A 20,339-nucleotide genomic window follows, 5' to 3' on the forward strand; every position below is an offset into this window, starting at 1 on the left:
TAATGGTTTTAAAGGGTTATTTTTCAGACCAAAAGTTGGTCGTTAGTCATGGTATGACAGAATACAATGCTATTTAGCTCCATGAAATACTTTTGACAATGGAAACTCTATTTTCCTGAAATATGCTTGGGATTGGAAATGATAGTGAATTTTTAGGTTAATATATTAGATTAAAAGCTGGTTCCCCTGTGATATAACATTACACAAAGCTATTTTCGCAACATGAAGCTCTTGGTTTGTTTAAAATTTCTGATCTTTTTACAACACTGATCTATAGGTGAATTCTCTTTTAGAAAGCGTGTATTTGGTTAGCAAATGAGACAATACCCTATCAATAAGTATTATACATGGAGAGCAAGATAATAGAATAAAACAACTACAGAGTTACATTCTTGCACTGTTTATTTCAATTATTTCTATTCACAGAAACGTGCAGCCATGGTATAAAAAATAATAATTTCTTTACTCCTATAAAAGTGAGTACGTTGGCACGTTGTCACCTTAGATTCGACTATAAAAGGTACTGATTAACAAATAATTCTTTTATATGGAATATCACAAAGACCTTCATTGCTTCTCCAGTGAAAATTCTTATTTCGTATAATGACGTCATCATATATCCGTCCACATAATGAGATGTTTATTTCTGTCGCATGTGACTAAGCTCGAGCCATTTGGATGCCACGCACAAGCCACAACTGAACTTCTAAAATTTGAAGAAACAAAGGACTGTTTTTTCAACATGAAAGTGCAATTGACTGTTACTAGACAGACTTCTGATATAATTATAAACTAAAGTTACAATTTCCTTTTATCGTGACTATAACTCGCATACTGACAATCAGAAACGACGCCTTTCAAATGCGACTTTCATAAACGAGGCTAGCCATGAATATTCGCATCCATGCCCCTCCATTATAAGTACCATTATTCGTTCTCGTATTCACACTCACATTTTTTATAAGAAACGGAGCTCGACGTTGAGTATTCCAATGCTTGGAGAAATGTCAATGTTCATTGTTTCTTAAGAGTTTTCTAAAATTAATTTCTCTTGATAGGAAACTTTGCAAACAAAAACTTGTTGAGTATTTGCGTTCTAATGCTGAATTTAGATAAGAGAAGTACATGTCTATTCTCTGTGGCTAAAAGTTGATGCCAATCTTCATATTTCACAAATTTTCTGGACTTTTTAAAAATAAAATTTGTTTTAGATTTTTTTGTCTAGCACTTGTTTCTTACATCAAGTTTCTTATAAAAATGAGCGAATCCAGTCAGGCTAGGCTACGTGTACTATCAATTGAATCAATTTACTATAAATCAATCAATCAATCAATCAATCAATCAATCAATCAGATCTCGCACAACAATCAATCAATCAATTTACTATAAATCAATTTAATGCCGCTTCTCCTTTGTCGTGGTTATTTTCCCTATAAAAACAATCAAAGCATTGAACATTTGTGCTTACTTGTGCTCACGTAAAGTTTTCTCCAATTTATCAGTCCTTGCATTCCAAACGTAGACACCACCGTCGTATGAGCCGCACATAACGAACTGCACATCAGGACTACAAAGAGAATACAAATAGACATAATAAGACAAAATGGAAAGCTGAAGTCAGTATAGGGCGCACAAAACTGAGCTCCAGGGGGCGGGGTGCTTGTTCCAGGGAATGCAGAAATATTATAAATATATAATCATATATAATATATAATATGCAAACAATCTTTGGTGGTACAAAACTTGTAAATGGCTTTGAAAAAAGCAAACATTTAGTAAACTGAAGCTTTCATGTGCTCGTGTTTTCTGATTGGCCTATTTCGATCCACAACTGGGTATTGTATATTTCCTAGCGTAGAGTTTTCGATCTATGTTCTGACGTTTTAAACTCTGAAGAGTGTCGGACGAAAAGCTTTAGTTTACTAAATGTTTGCTTTTTTCAAATCCAAATATATAATATATAATAAAATATATTATGATATATTATAAGATATATTATAATACATTATTTTGAAATATTTCAAAGCCACAACAGGAACAATTTCAGTCTGCATTGAAATATAAATTATACCAGAAGGAAGCGCTCGATAAAAATACCGAAAGGCAGAACAAAAGCAGCGCAAAATGAATTCTATTATCAAGTTGCAATAACTTACAATAAACTTACCAAAAGACATTCGTACTCAGGAAAACGCAAAATTTGCTCTTAAAATATTAAAAAGTTTTAAATTTTAACATTTTTAATCTTCTTAATATTTTGAACATCTTAACATTTCTTTTACTGAACTTAAGTCCTCCTAATATATTTCTTTTTTCTTTACCCAACCGGATTCGTTTGGAAAGCAGTTTATTGTACATTCTTATATGTATTTACTGAAACGATTTAAACATTTGATAAATGAAAAATGAAATGAATTTGCTAAATTGCAAACGTCGGGTGCATTTCATTTATTTACGTAATGGACCTCGGCATTAAAAATGCAGTGAGTTCAATTTAGGGAACGTAAGTTTTAATACTGACCATTGGGGGTTTTAAAACCCTAGCTTTCTAAGGAAATCATAGTCTTAATCATTAAAAGTAAATACAATAATATACATTAACATGGTATAATAATAATAATAATATTCAAAAGAGTACCTGAAACATGCTCTAGTCCAGTCAAACGCGACTTTGAACCCTTCGGCTCTACAAACAAATTTGATCTTCCTCTTAAAATATGGACATTCTGATCGAAAATGCTAAGCTATCAATTGTGAATTAGCTAGTGACTCGAAAAAAAAACAGGTCGATAGCGATGTTTAAGAAGCCAACAGGCAGGGCAATTGCTAGATATTGCAAAGAATGGACAAGGGGGGGATTGGAGTTTCAGTTCAGGCTCATTGCCGACAAAGTGGGTGAGCCGTCCATTTCTTATCAGCACGTTTGCAAATATACTGTCTAAGCATCGCTAGATTTCCGTCTTTGAAACATACCTTCTTTCGAAGGGGGTATCGCACCCATCACGCCCTCTCCCTCATAGCTACTGGCCTGCTATCAGAAAAGCTTGCATTTCTGCAAAATTTCTTTCTATTTCTAATTTTGTAGATTTGAATAGCGATTTATTGTAGAATTATCAATTCAATATAGACTCATGCTTGCTGGTACATTTTGCGTCAGTGGAAAATCTAGTGTTATGACTATAACTGTTATTTTATTAAAGTTTTAACATACCTGTAGGTTGAAACAACTTGGTTTCTTCTGAGGTCAATTAACTTTAATGAGTCATCCCTTGTACATACCAACAGAGAATTCATATCTAAATAGATTGATAAAGCCTTCTTGATTTCATTAAAAAAATGAGAGCTCAGCTAACCTAATGAAAACTTACTCAACCTGAAATCTTTTCATAGAATGACTATGAGCGACAAAGCAAAGGATATATACTCCGTTCCATTTCAAAAAACGATTGAAAATTTAATCAAGAAAAGCAAAAAGAACGTATAAATACGCCCTAATTGCCGTTACCTCTTTAAATTACTTTTATCTGAACTCTAAGTTTATCTTTCTTTCCAAAATGAATAAATTGTAATCTTATTATAATTGGTAAAATTTTTATCTCCGAACCACAAAAAGAGTATTTGTTGACTGATGGGCATCGTCGAGTTATCTAGAGACATTCTACTGATTTCATATTTTGATGGCATATCGACTTAACTCATCCAATACAGTAAGCAAAATATTCAAAAACCCACCATAGGCAAATGCACAAATTTATAATGCGCAAATGCACGTATAGAATGCACAAATTATACATAAAGCGACCAGAGCGTCTTATTTATTGACATAACACTGCAGAAAATATTGATGTTTGGAAGATACAAACAATAGTACCTGGAGCTAGATCTAATGATGTCACTTTTCCAGGGAGCTGTATCTCATTCGTGTTAGAGTCGGACCTGCAAAAAGATCATTTCAATGACAACATAGAAAATTCATCATTATAACTTGTCAAATATGGGTAGGAAGGGCAGGAAAAGTTCCATTTTTGTTTTAGAATGACAAGAAACAAACCCTGAACGTGATTAAAAAGCGAAGCAAGCATAAAAGGCAAGCAAATGATAGACTTGAAAACAAGGGGTACATTTGAAAGAAGGTCTAACAAATAGTCCATTTGCTACTGTACCTTATGTCCCAAAATCGAATTTTCTTATCAAAATGTCCACTTATTATGCTTGTGCTAAAAAAATATAAATACATTATCACTGGTTACCGTTTGAAATACTTATTCAGAAAACGGTTGATAAAATATCCATGAGACAAGACCCATTAATTCCTTCGAAACTCGGAAAATTTTTCAAAAAAATATTCACTTACTAATTAACTAAACGGATAATTTGAAAACTGTTCAAAAATGGCATAGCTTGGTACACAAGTCAGATAATTATGTACCATACGATAAATAAAACACAGAAGCTAATGCTCCTGAATTGAAGACTGCTTGTGTATAGAAAAGGATGGATCAAGCAACTGTTAAAACTACCACTCTGAGCAAAGCGTAATTTCCTTCTGGTCCAATGAGATGCTTTGTCTACAAATGTCTTTTAGCCAATCAGAGCCCGTAAAAATTGCTTGGTTTGTTGACAACGTTCTCGAAAGCACCCCTAGATGTGAAGGAAAAGCACTACTGGAGTTTTAGGCCACCACGAAAATTTGTTGGCCTGCGATTTCTGGAATATTAAGGGGAGTTCACTCAAAAGCAGCAGTAATTTTTTAGAAAATTTTATGAACATTGTGAATTTTAAATTTTGATTGATTTTATCCTAAGTATATTTTGCCTTAAACTCCAGTAGTGCTCTTCCTCCACAGCTAGAGGGTGCTTTCGAGAAAATTGTCAACAAACCAGGCAAATTTGGCGATCTCTGATTGGCAAAAAGAAATTTGTAAACAAAGCATCTCATTGGACGTTAACAAAATTCCGCCTTGCTACCGTTCTGTGGATGTGATTATATTAAGTTGCCGTGTCCTTGAAGGAATCGGCAATTTCAATGCTCGAAGTTCTAAGTAAGGGGGAAATTTTATATTTAAATATTGGCGAACTAATAAGGAATATTGAATAAATATACTGAGTTGTATCCTATGAATGGTACAAGGGAAGAAGGATTTGATGTGTGCCAAACAAAAAGATAGGATACATACCCAGTTAGGTCACTGGCAATTAAATCATTACAACTTGACATTGCAAATATTGTTTTTGTACCTGCAAAAGAAAAGGAAAATACATAAAAAGTTTCCAATATGTACAACGATAGGGTATAAAAATGCTGTAACTGATGATTCGAAACAGATTTGTGATGAATAAAACACTCAAAAAGTATCCAAAAGCACTGTGATGTTATCATTTATTGCAGAATCATTAACAACGAGATAAAACTCATAGCACCTAATTCTATATTGAAAATCTTAAAAGGATACATACAAACTTTACTTCGTAGATCCCAAATTTTCAACGTTCTGTCGTGGCTACCAGAAACAATCTTACTGCTGTCTGCACCGAGAAACCTAGCCGCAAGCACCTTCTCAGAATGCCCCGTCAGAGTATGCTACAACAGAAAAATTTTTATTAACTGACATCTACAGATGGCTTATTCCTACATATCGTATTCTCTTTTGTATTCCCGTTCTCTCCTCCGATATTCCCGCCTCTCTAATTATCCCGCCTTTTCTTCATTTTTTTCTGAAAAATTAATCCCGTCTCTCTAATAATCCTGCATTATTTTAGAAGGTTTTATCGATAAACCCGCAGCAGGAAGACAAGAAAAAACACGGTGTAAAACACGGAGTAAAAGGGGAAAGAAACCGCTTGTTTCCACTTTTGGCGCATTTTTCGCACTCTCCCTTGTTTGAATCTGGCTCCCTGAAAAACTAACAAAGGCTGACCATCGAATAGAGATATCAAAGCATACCCGGATTCGTTGGTCTGAAATCGTCCAAATTCTACACGCTTTATCGTTCGAGGTTGCTAAAATTAACTTTTCCTGGAAATAAAAAAGGACACAAATGGAAAGAGAATCACACAAAAATTATTCATGAAAATAGAGAGACAGCAAAATGGTGTTTTGTTTTTGTTCATAAAACAACTTTCCATACAGGGTCTGATCGCCAGAATGTTGATATCAAGCTTTGAGGTATAAAGTATACAAAAATTTCACTGCTTGTCTGATTGTTTTCAATGCAAGAAAAATCTGGTGAGAAAATTGTCATGCTCGAGAGCCACGCAGAATAACAGACTGGTAAGAAACTCACCTTTGTCATAAGAGCGCGTCTATTTAATTTTAAGGTAGAAAATATCAACAAAATTGGTGAAAACGCTACAGGGAATAGATGTAAAATGATATTCTTGTTTAGTAGATATTTTTTAATAATAATAACATAAAAAGGGGATGAAAAAACCAAAAGAACAAACCTGAATATCAAAACGAACGCATAAAATAGAAGCATTACAGCCGTGCAAAACTGATGATTCACTCAAATGGCCTAATGAAGGAAGACAGATAATCTCTTAATACCATAAAGAGAGATGGCTTTTAGAAAATTAAAACTACTTTTTTCCGCTTGAATCGATATGGATTATAATTCGTTTTATAAACAGCATTTGGAAGTCAGAGAAATGGAAACTTTTTCCAGAGCTTTCAAGTACTATACAACATTCAATTAAAGGTTAAGTTTAATAATTCATAGTTTAGGTCGGAATTATGCCTCTCCAACGACAGTGCATTATTTACTTCATAACACAGAAATTTTATTTTACCTCGTCCAGTTTCCCAGATTTTCACTCTTCTGTCAGATCCCCCTGTTGCCACGTATTTTCCCGAAGGACTAAATTGGGTGCTCAAAACTTCGCCATCGTGTGCATCCTGCATCAAAATAGCACAATTTAAAGTTTTCCGTACGAAAGTTACATTAGATAGATTTTTAATAAAACTTAGCACGATAAATCGAACGAAAAATATTAAACGACTTTTTTAGCAGATTTTCACATAAATGTTTACGTACTGGTACATAAATGGGAAACTAAAGTCCTCTTTTTCATTCGATTCAATAATAGAAATTATACGTACAAATCAGTAATGAACACTGTAAAAATTCGTAACAAGCGGGAAAGCTAGTTGAACAAAGTATTTCATTGGTATTGCGACTTCCAAAGGGGCCTGACGTTTCCCCCAACTCGACTCCCAAGTTAAACTAATGATGATTTTATATTTACACAGACTAAACTTCACACTAAAAGTTTTATTTCCCACTATTAGTAGGCAATTTTGTGCCATCTTGAAACTTTTTAAGTCTCACTAGAAAAGATTTGTTGTGGATTATTTTAAAAGCATTCTTTTTGTTTCTGTTTGCATAAGAAAATGAAAATGAATAAACGAGATATTTACAAGAGATACTCGTGGATTGTCAGGAATAGATGTAACGTAGGCGAACGGAGGTGGTGCTATGCCGATGTCCACCGTATCCAGCGGTATATCATGGCTTAACGTCTTTGTGAGTCTGCAATCAAAGAATGATTTGAATCTCGCTTCAAAAAGCAACCAAGAGAAAAGCAGCCTACATCATTGATGTTCAATGAAATTGGAAAACAATGAGCATTGCGAATACTGTGCAAGGCAGAAATAAATCTTTTGCCAAACTTCCGCACGAATAGCATTAAAGAGCGCGTGGTAAAGTATAGAAAAAGGAAGGCTCACCGTTGGATGAATCCTACTGACTCTTTCGCTGCATCATTCAATTCACGTTGCATCTTTTCTTGACGTAATCTACAAAAAGCATCAATGCCTACATGACACAGTGTACTTTAGGCAACAGAGATACTTGGTAGCTAGTAACATTAAATTACGCTAATTTACCATCTACAGAATCTAGGCCCTTCAGGATCTGGATGTTGCTATCAAGAAAGGATTGAGAACAGACTCCCGCTGCATCCACTTGATGAGGTGGAATATGCAGCATTTTTTAGAATCTGCTTAATCTGATTTAAGACTTTAACGCGGAGAGTTATTACTTACTTCGCTTGTTGTTCATTTTCAGAATTAATTTTATCTGCATCGATTGCTTTCTCTTTCATCCATCTTTCAACCTTAAAAAAAGATAAAGAATTTTTACTCGGAAGCATTTGTGAGTTACGAGTTACGACCTACAGGGCGAAAGGGCGAAAAGGCGAAAGGGCGAAACCGCCTTACCAGTTGTTGATTTTCCTCTTGCGTTTTCCGTAGTTTTACTTCAATTGAATTATACAGCAATTGTAATGCTTGGTATTCATCTTTCAGGCACTGTGAAGGAGGCCATAAATCATTCGAATTTGTGAGGAAATCTTAGATATAAATCAACAAAAAATACAACTAGATGACCATATGCCTTTGTTTATACGGATAGAAGCAGTTTCTCAAACATGTACTGATATTGATACTGTATACTGTATTGATACTTTATTGATACTGTATACTGTATTGATACTTTGTTGATATATTATACTGTATTGATATTTTTAATACCTGGCTAGTTTCCTCAAGTTCTGCCATTGATGCTTGAATTCGTTTTGATTCTATACTCATTGCCTCTAAATTATTTTGTGAATCGAGAAGCCTGTTTTGAAAATGAGAGGAGTGAATTGAAACTGACAGAATAAGGAAAAAGTCAATCCTGAAATTTCTTAACATTGTCAAATAGTTAGATTGCATCTAAAGCCATTATTAAGAGAGTAAATTCGAAAACGGTCTTAGAGTATAAGACAAATCATCCAATAGAGTGAAAGCAGCTGATACATCAAATCTATGATCGTTTATTAAAGGTAACAAAATAAACATGCTATTTCCTCAGTTTGATCCCCTCATTTTCAAAGGAAAGGATGGAAAGGAAGGCTATTTCCACTCGGTTCAGTTCATAAAAGTAAGTAAGTAAATTAGGTTAGAATTTTTCAGCATGTTTCTGCTGACAGATATAAAAGCAATTCAAATTTACTTACTGTGCTTCCTTGAATGATAGCTGTTCATCTTTTAGTTTAACCTGATTTGTTAATTCAATTATTTGATTTGCATGCTAGAATGAAGAAAGAACAGGGTTTGGATTTAGCAACTGGAATTATGTCTGAGGTAGAGTTATCACAATAAGAAGCCAAGAAAAGGATATTACCTCACATGACTAACAACAATAATTGATTATTTATGATCATGTTGATGGTGGATGATGATCAATGATGATTGACAGTGATTGATGATGATTGACAGTGATTGATTTTGATTGATGGTCATGATGATGCTGATAATAACAATTTTCAGAACAATGATGATAATGATTTTTATGACAATATAATTCATCTTCTTACCTCTCCTCTATTTCTGTGTTGTTCTGTAAGTTCTTCTTGTAAACGGTAAATTTTCTGTTCTAAACTCATAATTTTTTCATTTGCAACAGCACCAGCAATGCCTGCTCCACTATAAAAATAATAAATAGTGCTAAAATTCAACAAAATATATATAGCATATGCAAATACATATATTGCTTCAATATACTATTTTGCCACTTTTGAAACCAAATGCCTTTTAATGGCACCCAGGTAACAGCTTCATGTGATCATTCTCAGATCCAAAAGTAGTACTGCAGTGACTTAATGCCTTTAAATCATTGCCTACATAAATAAGGGATAAAAACAAAACAAAATAACAAGAGGGTTTTATTGGAAAAAAGATTTAGAAAATGGGCTAAACAGCCATGGCATAACAGAAATAAGAACATTACCTTCCCAGAGCAAGCTTTCCTTGGAGCTCAAGAGTTTCCTGAAACAAATTCCAAAAAATGAAAAGAGTTACATTCTTTAGAAGTAGAAAAAAGAAATTTATCAAAGGGAAAAAGGGGATTGCATTTTATATTTAAATATCAAACTAGATCAATTCAAGTGAATAAGATTGTGAACAAGGATCGCAATCTAACACTATCGCAGCCATCTATGGGACTCCTGGCCATGCAATGACCTGAAATTTTATGTAACAGTTGCCAAGAGGATAGAGTTCTCAAGCGTGACGTCACAAAAAAACTATTTTTAGATTTTTCGAATTTTGACCACATAACATAAATTATCACCATAAAGTACTTGCATATATGCAAAAGTTAAATTTGTCAAAAATCGGGTGAACTATGGCAAATAGAAGTTCTGAAATTTGCTAACGGATTACTGTTATTTTGGCTCTGGTCATAAAGTTATGAACTGAGACCAAATTACAGAGCTTTGATCAGACAGGAGTTTGTGCTCATCTGGATATATCTCAGCCAATTCGTAATGCCTTTAACTGATTTTGCAGATTTAAAGGTATTTCATGATGCTTTTTCAGGTAATGGGAAAAAATTTCAAAAATTCTTATAATAGATTTTTGTGATGTCATCACTTGACAACTCTATTTAGGTACACTTGAATTGTGCTTTACAGAACTAAAAATATGAAATGAAGTAAAGAAAGTACAATGAAAATTGAAATTCCCAAGTTGAAAGAGTGCGCATCAAAGCAATTTAGGATAAATTTAACTTCAATTCTATAATGACATTAAGGCAGTCTTATAAGCCTGAGAATTTCTCATGAATAAATGTCTTAGTCAGCTTCATACCTGTTTCAGTTGAAAAATTTGATGTTCTTGTTCTGATAGCTTTGATTTGATAACAGAGGCATTCTCAGATAATCTATTCTCTAGAATAGAATTAATACCAAATAGATAATAAGGAAAACTTTTCACTCTAAATGTTGAAATTTAGTACATTTATTGAACAAAATTAAAGAATAGAAACTTGAAAGCAACTAAATGAAAACAAATATACTGATACATCAAAGCAACAAAATTCACAATTCATACATATCAAAATTATTCAAATCTAAATTGAAAAAACTCAAAAATTTAACAACCAGAATTGGAAATGTAGATAAAAAGGACAAAGTACAAGGTAAAGAGTAATCAAAATGCAAATGCCTAAATAAATCTTAACTACTAGCAAAAAGAGCAAAAGATGACCAAAAAGGTAGCTATTGGCAGAAGGAGAACTAGATCTCTTTTAGTGTTGCTACATTTAAGCTAAGACATGATAATATCTATCAAATTGCAAGTAACTTTAGCGTATTATCTGCCAATGACTTTTCAAAAATCTTTCATCTAATCTACTCTAAGAATAAAAGAAATACATAACACTGGGGTGTATTGGCTTGGCTCCATATAACTCAGAGATCTGTCTTTTTCATTGTATAATGCAGCTCAACACCATGCTAGTACTTAAGTAGTACACTGCTATTTGCTTATCTTGTTTTATGGGCCAAGGGTGAAGCTTTATTTCCCTCATTAGGACAGGCCCTCTTCTTATAGAGAGTTGGGCCTTGCTTTGAGAAAGACTTATCAATTGCATATCAATGTGATGGTATCTAAAGCTCTGATAGGCATGAATGAGATGTAGGAAACCTATGTGAATGGTGGGCATGAAGAATTCTTTTTGCTGACCCTAGAATACCATGACACTGCAATAAAAAAGCACTTTCTGCCCCTCTCCTGCTTTCTCTTGTCAAGAGCACAGGGGGCAACTACCCCCTTGTTCCAGCATTGCTTACCTCATCCTAAAAATAAAAACCTTCCTTTCCAAGCTGAAATCATAAGATGCCTTGAAACTTAAGCTTCTCTCTAAATATCAGTGCATGACAAAATTTGACATGAAATTTAATTTATTTTGAAAATTTCATTAATTAAATTCTTCAAATTTAATTTATTTTGAAAATTTTATTTCGTGACATTGGATTCTTGTCGTCCTATTGCTTTGTTCCTGTATAACTTTCATAACAACACTCATTGCAAGATTAACAGAATCCGGCGGACAGCCTATCCTGCGGTTCTTCCTTCTCACACAAAATTTGACATCACGTTTCTTAGTACCATGTAAATACTTTACAATAGGAGCTTCTTTCTTGTATTGGCGTACCCCTCGCATCAAATCAGTGCTGGCCTTACATATTTGATGCCAGTATTTTTGCAATAACTATATACATTTCTTTTAAAAACATTTGCGCGGAATAGTACGAATTTATAGCAACTGCAGGGCAAAATGTTTTGATGCTATAATAATTTTTATCACCTTCAGTATTTTTGCATTTGAGGGGGCAACTCTAAAATGCAGATAAAAAGTTTTAGAAATCAGTTATATTGACTTGAATCATCATATTTATCCACCTCTTTCGTCAAAGATCATGAAAGATATATTATCGTACTTAAAAATAATTTTTTTCAGGATCTCTGTTTGTTGGCAAATTTTATTTTTTGGTAACGGCGCTTAAAGTTGTTTACTTACAACGAATGAATGATTAAAAATATCGCAAAGAATAATAAAATTCTTACGTGATAAAACAATATCTTTAAAGCAGTATTGTTGCAATTTATTTCTTTCAGTTAATGCTAAAATTATTCGCCCCTTCCAATCAACTTCCTCCGCCATTTTATCGGCTGTATAGTTCGCTGGACTGCGCCTACCTAGCTACTGTTTATGAACCGCATCGGTATGGTATTGCCGCTCAGTTTCATACCTATAATAGTCCGTGGGCCGTAACTGTATCGCCGCAGCCAGTCATTCTCAGGGGACGCCGGAGAACATGGGGGCGTGCTCTCGTTTCCATAAAAAACTAGCAATCTGATATGTTTTCCTTTTTCTTCCCACTTTGTCCTCTGTCCTATAGCTATTCTGGCATCTCTGGCCACACTTTCACTATCCTTGAATCAAGGCCGTAAATCTGTCATGTCAATTGGGGGGGGGGGTTTGGGGGGTTGGGGGTGTTTGAGGGGGGTCAGCAGAGCGAATAAATATAAAGTGTGCCGTGGGTCATGGCACCACCAAGCAATTTATAAAGTATGTTAATGAAACAGTTTGAATGGCAAACGACTTATAAAACAAAAAAAGATTTTTAGATTCACTAAGGTTTTATCAGCCCTATAGAAGGTATTTACAGATATTTCTTAGCACGTTGACTTTTTTATAGTTGAGTTGATAACATTTTTCAGAGACAGCTTGAATAAATTAAACCTGGAAGGCTGAGAATCACATTAAGTGATGTAGGAGGACCCACCATGGTTGGGGCCGACGTGAAAGGAAATTTTTGAAATCATACCTTCTAAATAGCTATAAAGCATCTCCCTGACCAAGTTTAACAAAATACTATACCGTTCAGGATAGGCAAATCGACGTTTCTAAGAAGAACAGAGACTATTGTTCCTGGGAGAAATTGGGAAGGGGAAGAGTCTAGTGACAGATGCTGGGGAAATGCTTAAACTCTAGTGACAGACGTTGGAGAAAAGAAAAAAAGGTGTTTTCTATTCGAGAGCAAGCGTTTTTTTTCTTGAAACCATATCGGATTCGAAAAAAATTAGGATGTATCTAAGAACATATTCGGGCTCCAAATGAAAATTTTCTTAAAAAAATCAAGGATGGGCAAAATTCATTGCATTCTAACAATAAAGAGTTTAGTCATTGCTTCTCTCTATATTAAATGCAAAAGTACTTCTTTGTTGGCGTGGTACTTTTACGCAGATTAAAAATTAGCGTAAAGAGCATCGTCACCGACTCGACACCACTCTGCAAACATAAATAACAGCCATTTACAATAGTCAACTTGCGATTGGCAATAGTCACCATGACATATTGGCTGCAAGGTATGTTGCAATAATTCAGCAAAACTTTGTTAGGTTCTAACCCAGCTACCGGGGATTCCTTTCGTTAAAAGCAAATGACAATAATTTCTAAAAAATTCGTTTTGCTCCGGATTTTTGGGGAGGTCCAGTCCCCCCCGTCCCCCCGGGATTTACGGCCCTGCTTGAAATTAATCCATTTGTGCACGGCATCAGCCACATTAGGCTGCATTCTAGCAGTGGTTTCCAGGCTACACCGGTTATTAAACTTACCAACCTAGTTTCAGCCGGAAATATATTTCACAAATACTGCAGCAGAAATGAACATTTTCATAAGAATTTATTGAAGAAATGGTTATCTTGTGCTTTTAGGAGTTTTTTTCTTGCAAAATACTTATGAGTTGAGCAGTATATTTACTAAGTTACAGTATAATGTTGTAAACTTATGCTTGTGATTGGCATGACAAGATGTGGTGTATGGATGTACACAAACCCCCTAACAATTGATTAAGCTATTTGTAATAGAATGATGGTGATGTCACTTCATTAATGTTTCTTTGGATAATTTTTCTTTGCACCCCTATGATGAAGATTTGCCACTAATGTGGGAGTTGAAATTATGGGGCATCAGGAGAAGCATGAGCACCCCAAGTTCACCTTTGGGTAATATATTTTAGGGTTTTCAAACCTCTGACATCACCTTTACTTTGTCTTCTTATCAGAAAACTATAAGGCTGGTCCCACTAATGAAAACAATTTACCATCTATAAGCTCAAATACAGGACTTCAAGTTTCTAAAGGGGGTAACGAGGCAGAAGACAGATGTTAAGAAGCAGAAATGGATCTGGGCAGCCTTGAAAAGAGCAATGCAAGTAATCTCTGGCAAAAAAGCAAAAAAGCAATTTACAGCATTCCTTTAGGTAATGAGAAAACTGTGCAATGTGATCAAATGTGATAGCCTGATAGGTACATACTAATCACTTTCATAATTATAACATAATTACGCGAAACAACATAATTATAGAAATTTCAAACTTTTTACAAGCATGTGTTGTTACTATACCAAAATTCCATCTGGTGAAATTTGGCTTTTAAATTGTTTCTTCAAAATTTCAGCTTTTAGCTTAACCAATTCTTCTTCTGTTGGTTCTAATGGAGGTAAACTGTTTCCAATAAATTCAACGATTCCCATTGATGAAAACTTTTCAGTAGTTGGGGGAATATTGTAAACCCTTGTGTACTTCTCTGTTACAGTTGCATATCTTGGAACTAAGGTGTTAAAAACCTTAGGAACCAATGATTTATTCTGTAAATAAAATAAAAGAAAATTGATATTTTGCAAAGAAAATGTTGCAATAGATACAACTGATGGAAATGGTAGAGAGAAAAACTAATAATTGTGTTTTATACCATTAACCATGTGTAGACAATAGGCTCATTGTTTTCTTTTGCTAAGTCAATCATCTGAAATGAAAGATTAAAAGCAATGTAATATATTTAATTTGAATAAAAAACAAGTGGGTTGAAAACCAAGCAAAGGATGTACTTTAAATAGTCTAGAAGTTAAGGAAAATGCTAGAAATTGATGCAATATTATCCAAAAGTAATTTTAAGTAAAGGCAGTCTGTCCCCTCAATGATTGACTAATATTCTTCCTGCCTTAAGGGATCACTGCTCGCATTTACTGGCCTAGCTGCGGATGTTCCACAAACCAAACAGAGAACCAAATTTTTCTAGCAATAGTTTCACTGCAACGGGAACACAGCCATTTGATTTGAAAGCCCTGGAACCAAAGTTGTCTCTGGTTGGTTTAAACTGTTTAATTATTGATCAAGCTTAATGATGCATTAATTTTAATCCAGCGAAAATAAAAGTTGAGCACAATAGGGGACAGGCTGCCTTTAAAGCCTGATAGGGGATAAACAAAGATCTGCATACATATACCATTATATTACAAGCGTGCAGTTTAGAATGTATGTTAAAAGGATGCGGCAATACTTGAAGTAAACAAATTGATAAAACTGTAATTTGGTTTAATGGCTGTTTCAGATTGATCTGAATCTTCAAAGTTTATGATTTTATCTTGCTTGCCTTCCTCAGAGCATATCTTATATTTTATTAGATGGCCTCTGATCTTAACAATTCTGTTTTGCACCTTTTCTTGAGATACATCTTAACATAATGTGTCAAGATGTTTTTTTTCATTCACAATTAATCATTCCCTTTCACTATCACAGAGTTTTCCATGGTTTCATGGCTCATGCTTAATCAACAGTTATTAAGCAAAAGGTTCAAGACACTGAATGTCCTTTCCACATCAGAAATTGAACCTGCAATAGTTATCATTAACTTGGCAACATTGCGTAAACTGGGATATTGAGGCCCCTGACAGCTTTACAAAATATGCCACCAAAGAACTCTTAGTTTCTTGAAAAAGCCTTTAAGTTGTCATTGGGCAAAATGTTAAAACTTTTGTTTTTAGCAAAAATATCTTCTGGTTAACATTTAGCTTCCAAAAGTGAAACAATGAATCTACCTGGAATGATCTTACAACTTTCTATAGCATAGTCCCTATCGTCATCTGCAACAAATTTTTACAGCATTGTAATGTTTGTTGTCTGTTTCAGAAAACCTCCCTTAAACGCCATTTCATAAAATTGTTTGCAATGACTATCTTTGAGGGGCGCATATTTTTCTTCATGTTTAGTTTAGTGTGTCGTTTCAGAGAGTTTGAGACAAATCTGAAGAATGCAGCTCTTGCAAGCAAAGTAAGCAGAAAATTGTCATCACAACACTGTTAAGAGTAGCTCACAATATATTTCAAAATATTTCTTGCAGTCATTTTCTTGAGATCATTTAAAAATATTTATTAATTTTTGGGCATACTTTTGCTATGTTTGATTTATTCCTGGCTTAAAATGGAATTCGTTTTTTGAAGAGTTTTTTGGCAGTACAGAACTTGAAAATGGCTTTGGAAAAAGTGAACATTTTTCAACATATTGGCTAAAAGCTTTTTCGTTTGGCACCCCTCAAGGCCTTATATTTCCATTAGAGGGAAAATTGAAGTTCAAAGGAGAAGTGCAGGATGACTAACATTACACTCTCAAGAATCACTGGGAAATTTTGTGTACATTCAATTATGCACATTTACTACATGTGCACTCTTTCTTTCTCTGGTAAAAGCTTATACACTCCTCTCAAGGTCAAATCAGAAACTGCCATGAAATACAGACCTGTTGCATGTGAAGGTTGGACAATAGGTGATTGAATAAAATTTAATCAAAGTTAATTTCATGAGGGGCTTTTGAGCTTTAACGAATTTGCTTGAGATTGTTATTATTTACTTTTCAGTATTGTCTCTTGTGCCATGCCTCCTTGCGTTTATCTCGTATTTCATCTACTAGTTACAGGCAATTTTGTCCTAATGAGGATTTGAATTGTGACACTAAGCTAAAGTGTGTGTTTTGAGGTGTTTCATTCCCTTGGTTAATCAAGAGGTATTTAAGGTTTGGCATATCAAGGGTCTCACCTTGCTTGGTGAAGCCTCAATACAATTATGCTGTTTATTATCCCAGCCCTCCCTCCTTCATTTTTATGTGAAATGCCTTTTCACTATAGCTTTGTGTTTTGAGTTTCTTTTACGTTGATTTACCTCTCATACCTCTAGGCATCTTTTATGTTGTTTAACACTAGTACTGGTGCATCAGCTATCAGTATTTGTTTAGTATTTGTTTGTAACTTCCCTTGGTAACTATACACCTTCATTCTAGAGATTTGTGGTAGGTTGAGCGATTTGTGCCGAAGCACCAATGGTCCAACTAGCTCTCGACGATGAAGGGTATGATACAAGCAGTAATGGAAGAAATGATGAAGGTAAGATTGGGAAGGGGACAACCTATCCAAGTGCCATTTATTGAATGGTGATAAAAATTGACATTCTATCTTTGACATTCAGTTAAGTTGATTTGATTTTATTGAAAATTCCTCAGCCATGAAAAGTGAAAACACTCTAATATTGGAAAACTGTCAACTCTTTAAATAACTTTGTATCACATTAGAAATACAATAAAAAATAAAACGTGGATGTATGACACTAGACGCTGTGTATCGATGGGAATGAATTAACTTGAAGTGAGGTACTCATTCACAAACTCACTCTGTTTGCAACCCTTGCCACATCTTTTGCTCTTGCTAACGACGTCTCCACTCTCTCCTTCTCGACTAGCTCTGTTAAAGTGTTTCTTATCACTTTCCTACGATAATTTGCATTTTTAAATTTTGACTTTAATAGTTTTTCAAAAACCCTACACTCGAACGCCTTTATGGATTCTGCAGCTGCCATTTTGTTGAAAATGATTTGAGTCTCGCTTGTGCTTAAATGGAATCGAGACATTTTACCAATGCTCTCAAGTCAAAATGGCGCTGAGGACTATATCTCCTGTGCAACTTTTTCATAAAAATGTTTTATTTTTGTTCGCAGGCGGTACAGTTTCACAGGTAAGATACAGGAACCATAGAGATATGCCACAGAAGAAGAAGAAAAATCCTTTTGTAAAGAGGCATACAGATTTCATCAAGCATCTCTCGATCGCATTGGTGAAACACGAGAGGGTTTGCACGACTGCAAGGAAGGCTGAGCAACTGCGACAATATGGCGATCTTGTAAGACAAATATTTCCTCTTATCCCAGTTTTGAATCAAGTTGGTGCAGATATTTCTCTTGTATATCGAAACCATACGTGTAAGAGTATATATCAAGTTTTATGATAAAACTCTTTCTTTAAATTTGCGTTGCTCTGAGGTAGGTAGTTGAGAGCAGAAAGAAAAGTGTGACACTATTAGACTAAAACATTGGTTCACCAATAGAATAATTGAAATAACTGGATCACACAGTCTGTTACTTCAAAATGCACCTTTGTTACTTGGTAGAATTTTGTGAAAAAGGGATATTTACCATCATCCCCTGACTGGAAACTTTGCAGATAGAAATTATGCGTGCAAATCCTGCATGTGTCATCATAATAAAAAGATTTTAAAAAAAAGTCCCACACCTGTATTTAAGGCATGGCACTTGTTTGCTTCTTAACCTAAAGGTTCTATTGATAATTGTAAATGCATGCCTGAAAAAATCACAAACCCTCCTATTTGCCTGAAGTCTCAATGAAAATGGACATATTTTCAGTAGAGGTTCTCCATAGTTAAGGCCTCAGTGGCATTGATTCGTGTATTTGCAAGGTCAATATATTTTTTTCTACTGATGTTTATCACAATAGCTATACAGTCTGCAAAATAATGCACAGACACTGGATGAAGATTATATCTGCTTTTGAAATAGTAGTCTCCAGTCTGGCCTTTTTAAATTTTGTTTGTAAAAACCCACAAGTGTTATTGTGCATATAATTTTATTTCATGATAATGACCCCCTTATTTGTCTGGTCTTTGTTTGAAACAATTTCGTCATGAGGTTTTTGTTTCCATTTAGCTCATCAATTTGACACAAAGAAGACAACCACCCCCTGACTTATATATGATAAAAAATGGTTTTGTAATAACCGAGGATGAAGCAATAGAATCGCGAACTAGGAGGAGGATCACAAATAGAATGTCAAAAAAAAGCTTCATTCCACCAAAGGAATTACCAGAAGAGGAATATGTTGAAAAGTGCAAGTCAGTGGTCAAGGATATTTTATTAGAGGTAACCAAAACTGGGTGCATATTCTTGCCTCCCTGACCTTCCATGTATCTAAGATTTAGAATTTTTTATAAACCAAAAGAGAAAGAAGTTTTACCATTGCACTCTATAATTTTGAGAGACATTTAATCTTTAACCTATAATTAAAAACACAATTTAGACAGCCTCTTTGCCTCAATTTGTACTCACATAATTTTCTGCCCCGTTAAAAAGTACCTGCATTATTATCTTGAAAGTAGATTGCCTATTTATAATCAAATTGTTTGCTATTTCTCTGCCTAACATCAAGGACCTACACACCTGCACTTGGATTTATTAGATACCAAAATAGCAATGCATAAATATAAGCAGTTTCTATTGTTGTCTCATTTAGGACAAAGAAGCAATTGAAAAACTTTATGGACCATTGGCAAATCGTTTTCAAGGAAGGTATGGAGGATTTGTGAGGGTCACCAATATTCCACTTCCAAAGAAAAGACTTTTCCCAGCACTTGCATTTGTAGAGTTTGTTGAAAATGAACTTAAACCATTGCCAGAAATGCCAACCATTGTGAAGGGACGCCTTAAAGCATTCCCCAGAGCCAATATTTGTGTAAACCAGACAGAAATTATACCAGATGATATAGCTTAATTCAACAATGTAGATAAACTTGAATCTTTTAATGAAATTGGAGAAGACTTGTTCCCAGAGCATGAAAACTTCTTGGTTTCTTACCTACCTGATACTATCTTGGTTATATGAAATTTGGTGCTGTGCTGGTAATCATACACCTTGAGGGTTTAAGTTTGCCATGATGTGTCCCATAAAATGAAGACATTACAATTTTTTTGAAGACATGACAGCCATTTAAATGTGAGGATTCTCTTGTGAAAATGCTTGAGGGGTGTATCACTGTTTGAAAAGTGTATGAGAGGTTTATGAACCAAATTTTAGATTAATTTTCTTGAAAACAAAATAATTTAACAAAAAGCA

General features: G+C 34.5%; 3 protein-coding genes across 3 annotated transcripts; 1 reads left to right on the top strand and 2 right to left on the bottom strand.

Moving 5' to 3' along the window:
- Positions 1–384: 384 nt before the first annotated feature.
- On the bottom strand, positions 385–12,601 carry LOC148957290 (autophagy-related protein 16-1-like). Its single transcript, XM_089115506.1, has 21 exons — positions 12,394–12,601; positions 10,633–10,712; positions 9,773–9,810; positions 9,360–9,468; positions 9,000–9,073; positions 8,530–8,620; positions 8,218–8,307; positions 8,044–8,114; positions 7,726–7,794; positions 7,417–7,528; positions 6,789–6,894; positions 6,444–6,514; positions 5,944–6,015; positions 5,457–5,580; positions 5,177–5,237; positions 4,164–4,217; positions 3,872–3,936; positions 3,212–3,296; positions 2,639–2,686; positions 1,469–1,567; positions 385–706 (listed from the first exon to the last, which is right to left on the bottom strand). Exons 1-21 carry the CDS (start codon positions 12,488–12,490, stop codon positions 613–615), a joined length of 1,710 nt encoding a protein of 569 aa, XP_088971632.1. The 5' UTR covers positions 12,491–12,601; the 3' UTR covers positions 385–612.
- Positions 12,602–14,141: 1,540 nt separating this feature from the next.
- Positions 14,142–18,048, bottom strand: LOC148957291 (uncharacterized). Its single transcript, XM_089115562.1, has 3 exons — positions 17,831–18,048; positions 15,085–15,138; positions 14,142–14,980 (listed from the first exon to the last, which is right to left on the bottom strand). Exons 1-3 carry the CDS (start codon positions 18,014–18,016, stop codon positions 14,732–14,734), a joined length of 489 nt encoding a protein of 162 aa, XP_088971688.1. The 5' UTR covers positions 18,017–18,048; the 3' UTR covers positions 14,142–14,731.
- Positions 18,049–18,060: 12 nt separating this feature from the next.
- Positions 18,061–20,056, top strand: LOC148957292 (uncharacterized). The gene is made up of 3 exons (XM_089115561.1): positions 18,061–18,336; positions 19,157–19,369; positions 19,740–20,056. Exons 1-3 carry the CDS (start codon positions 18,091–18,093, stop codon positions 19,995–19,997), a joined length of 717 nt encoding a protein of 238 aa, XP_088971687.1. The 5' UTR covers positions 18,061–18,090; the 3' UTR covers positions 19,998–20,056.
- The last annotated feature ends 283 nt before the right edge of the window (positions 20,057–20,339 follow it).

This window comes from Rhopilema esculentum, unplaced genomic scaffold (genome assembly GCF_057945365.1).
Source record: "Rhopilema esculentum isolate cy_ngs unplaced genomic scaffold, ASM5794536v1 HiC_scaffold_34, whole genome shotgun sequence".
NCBI lineage: Eukaryota > Metazoa > Cnidaria > Scyphozoa > Rhizostomeae > Rhizostomatidae > Rhopilema > Rhopilema esculentum.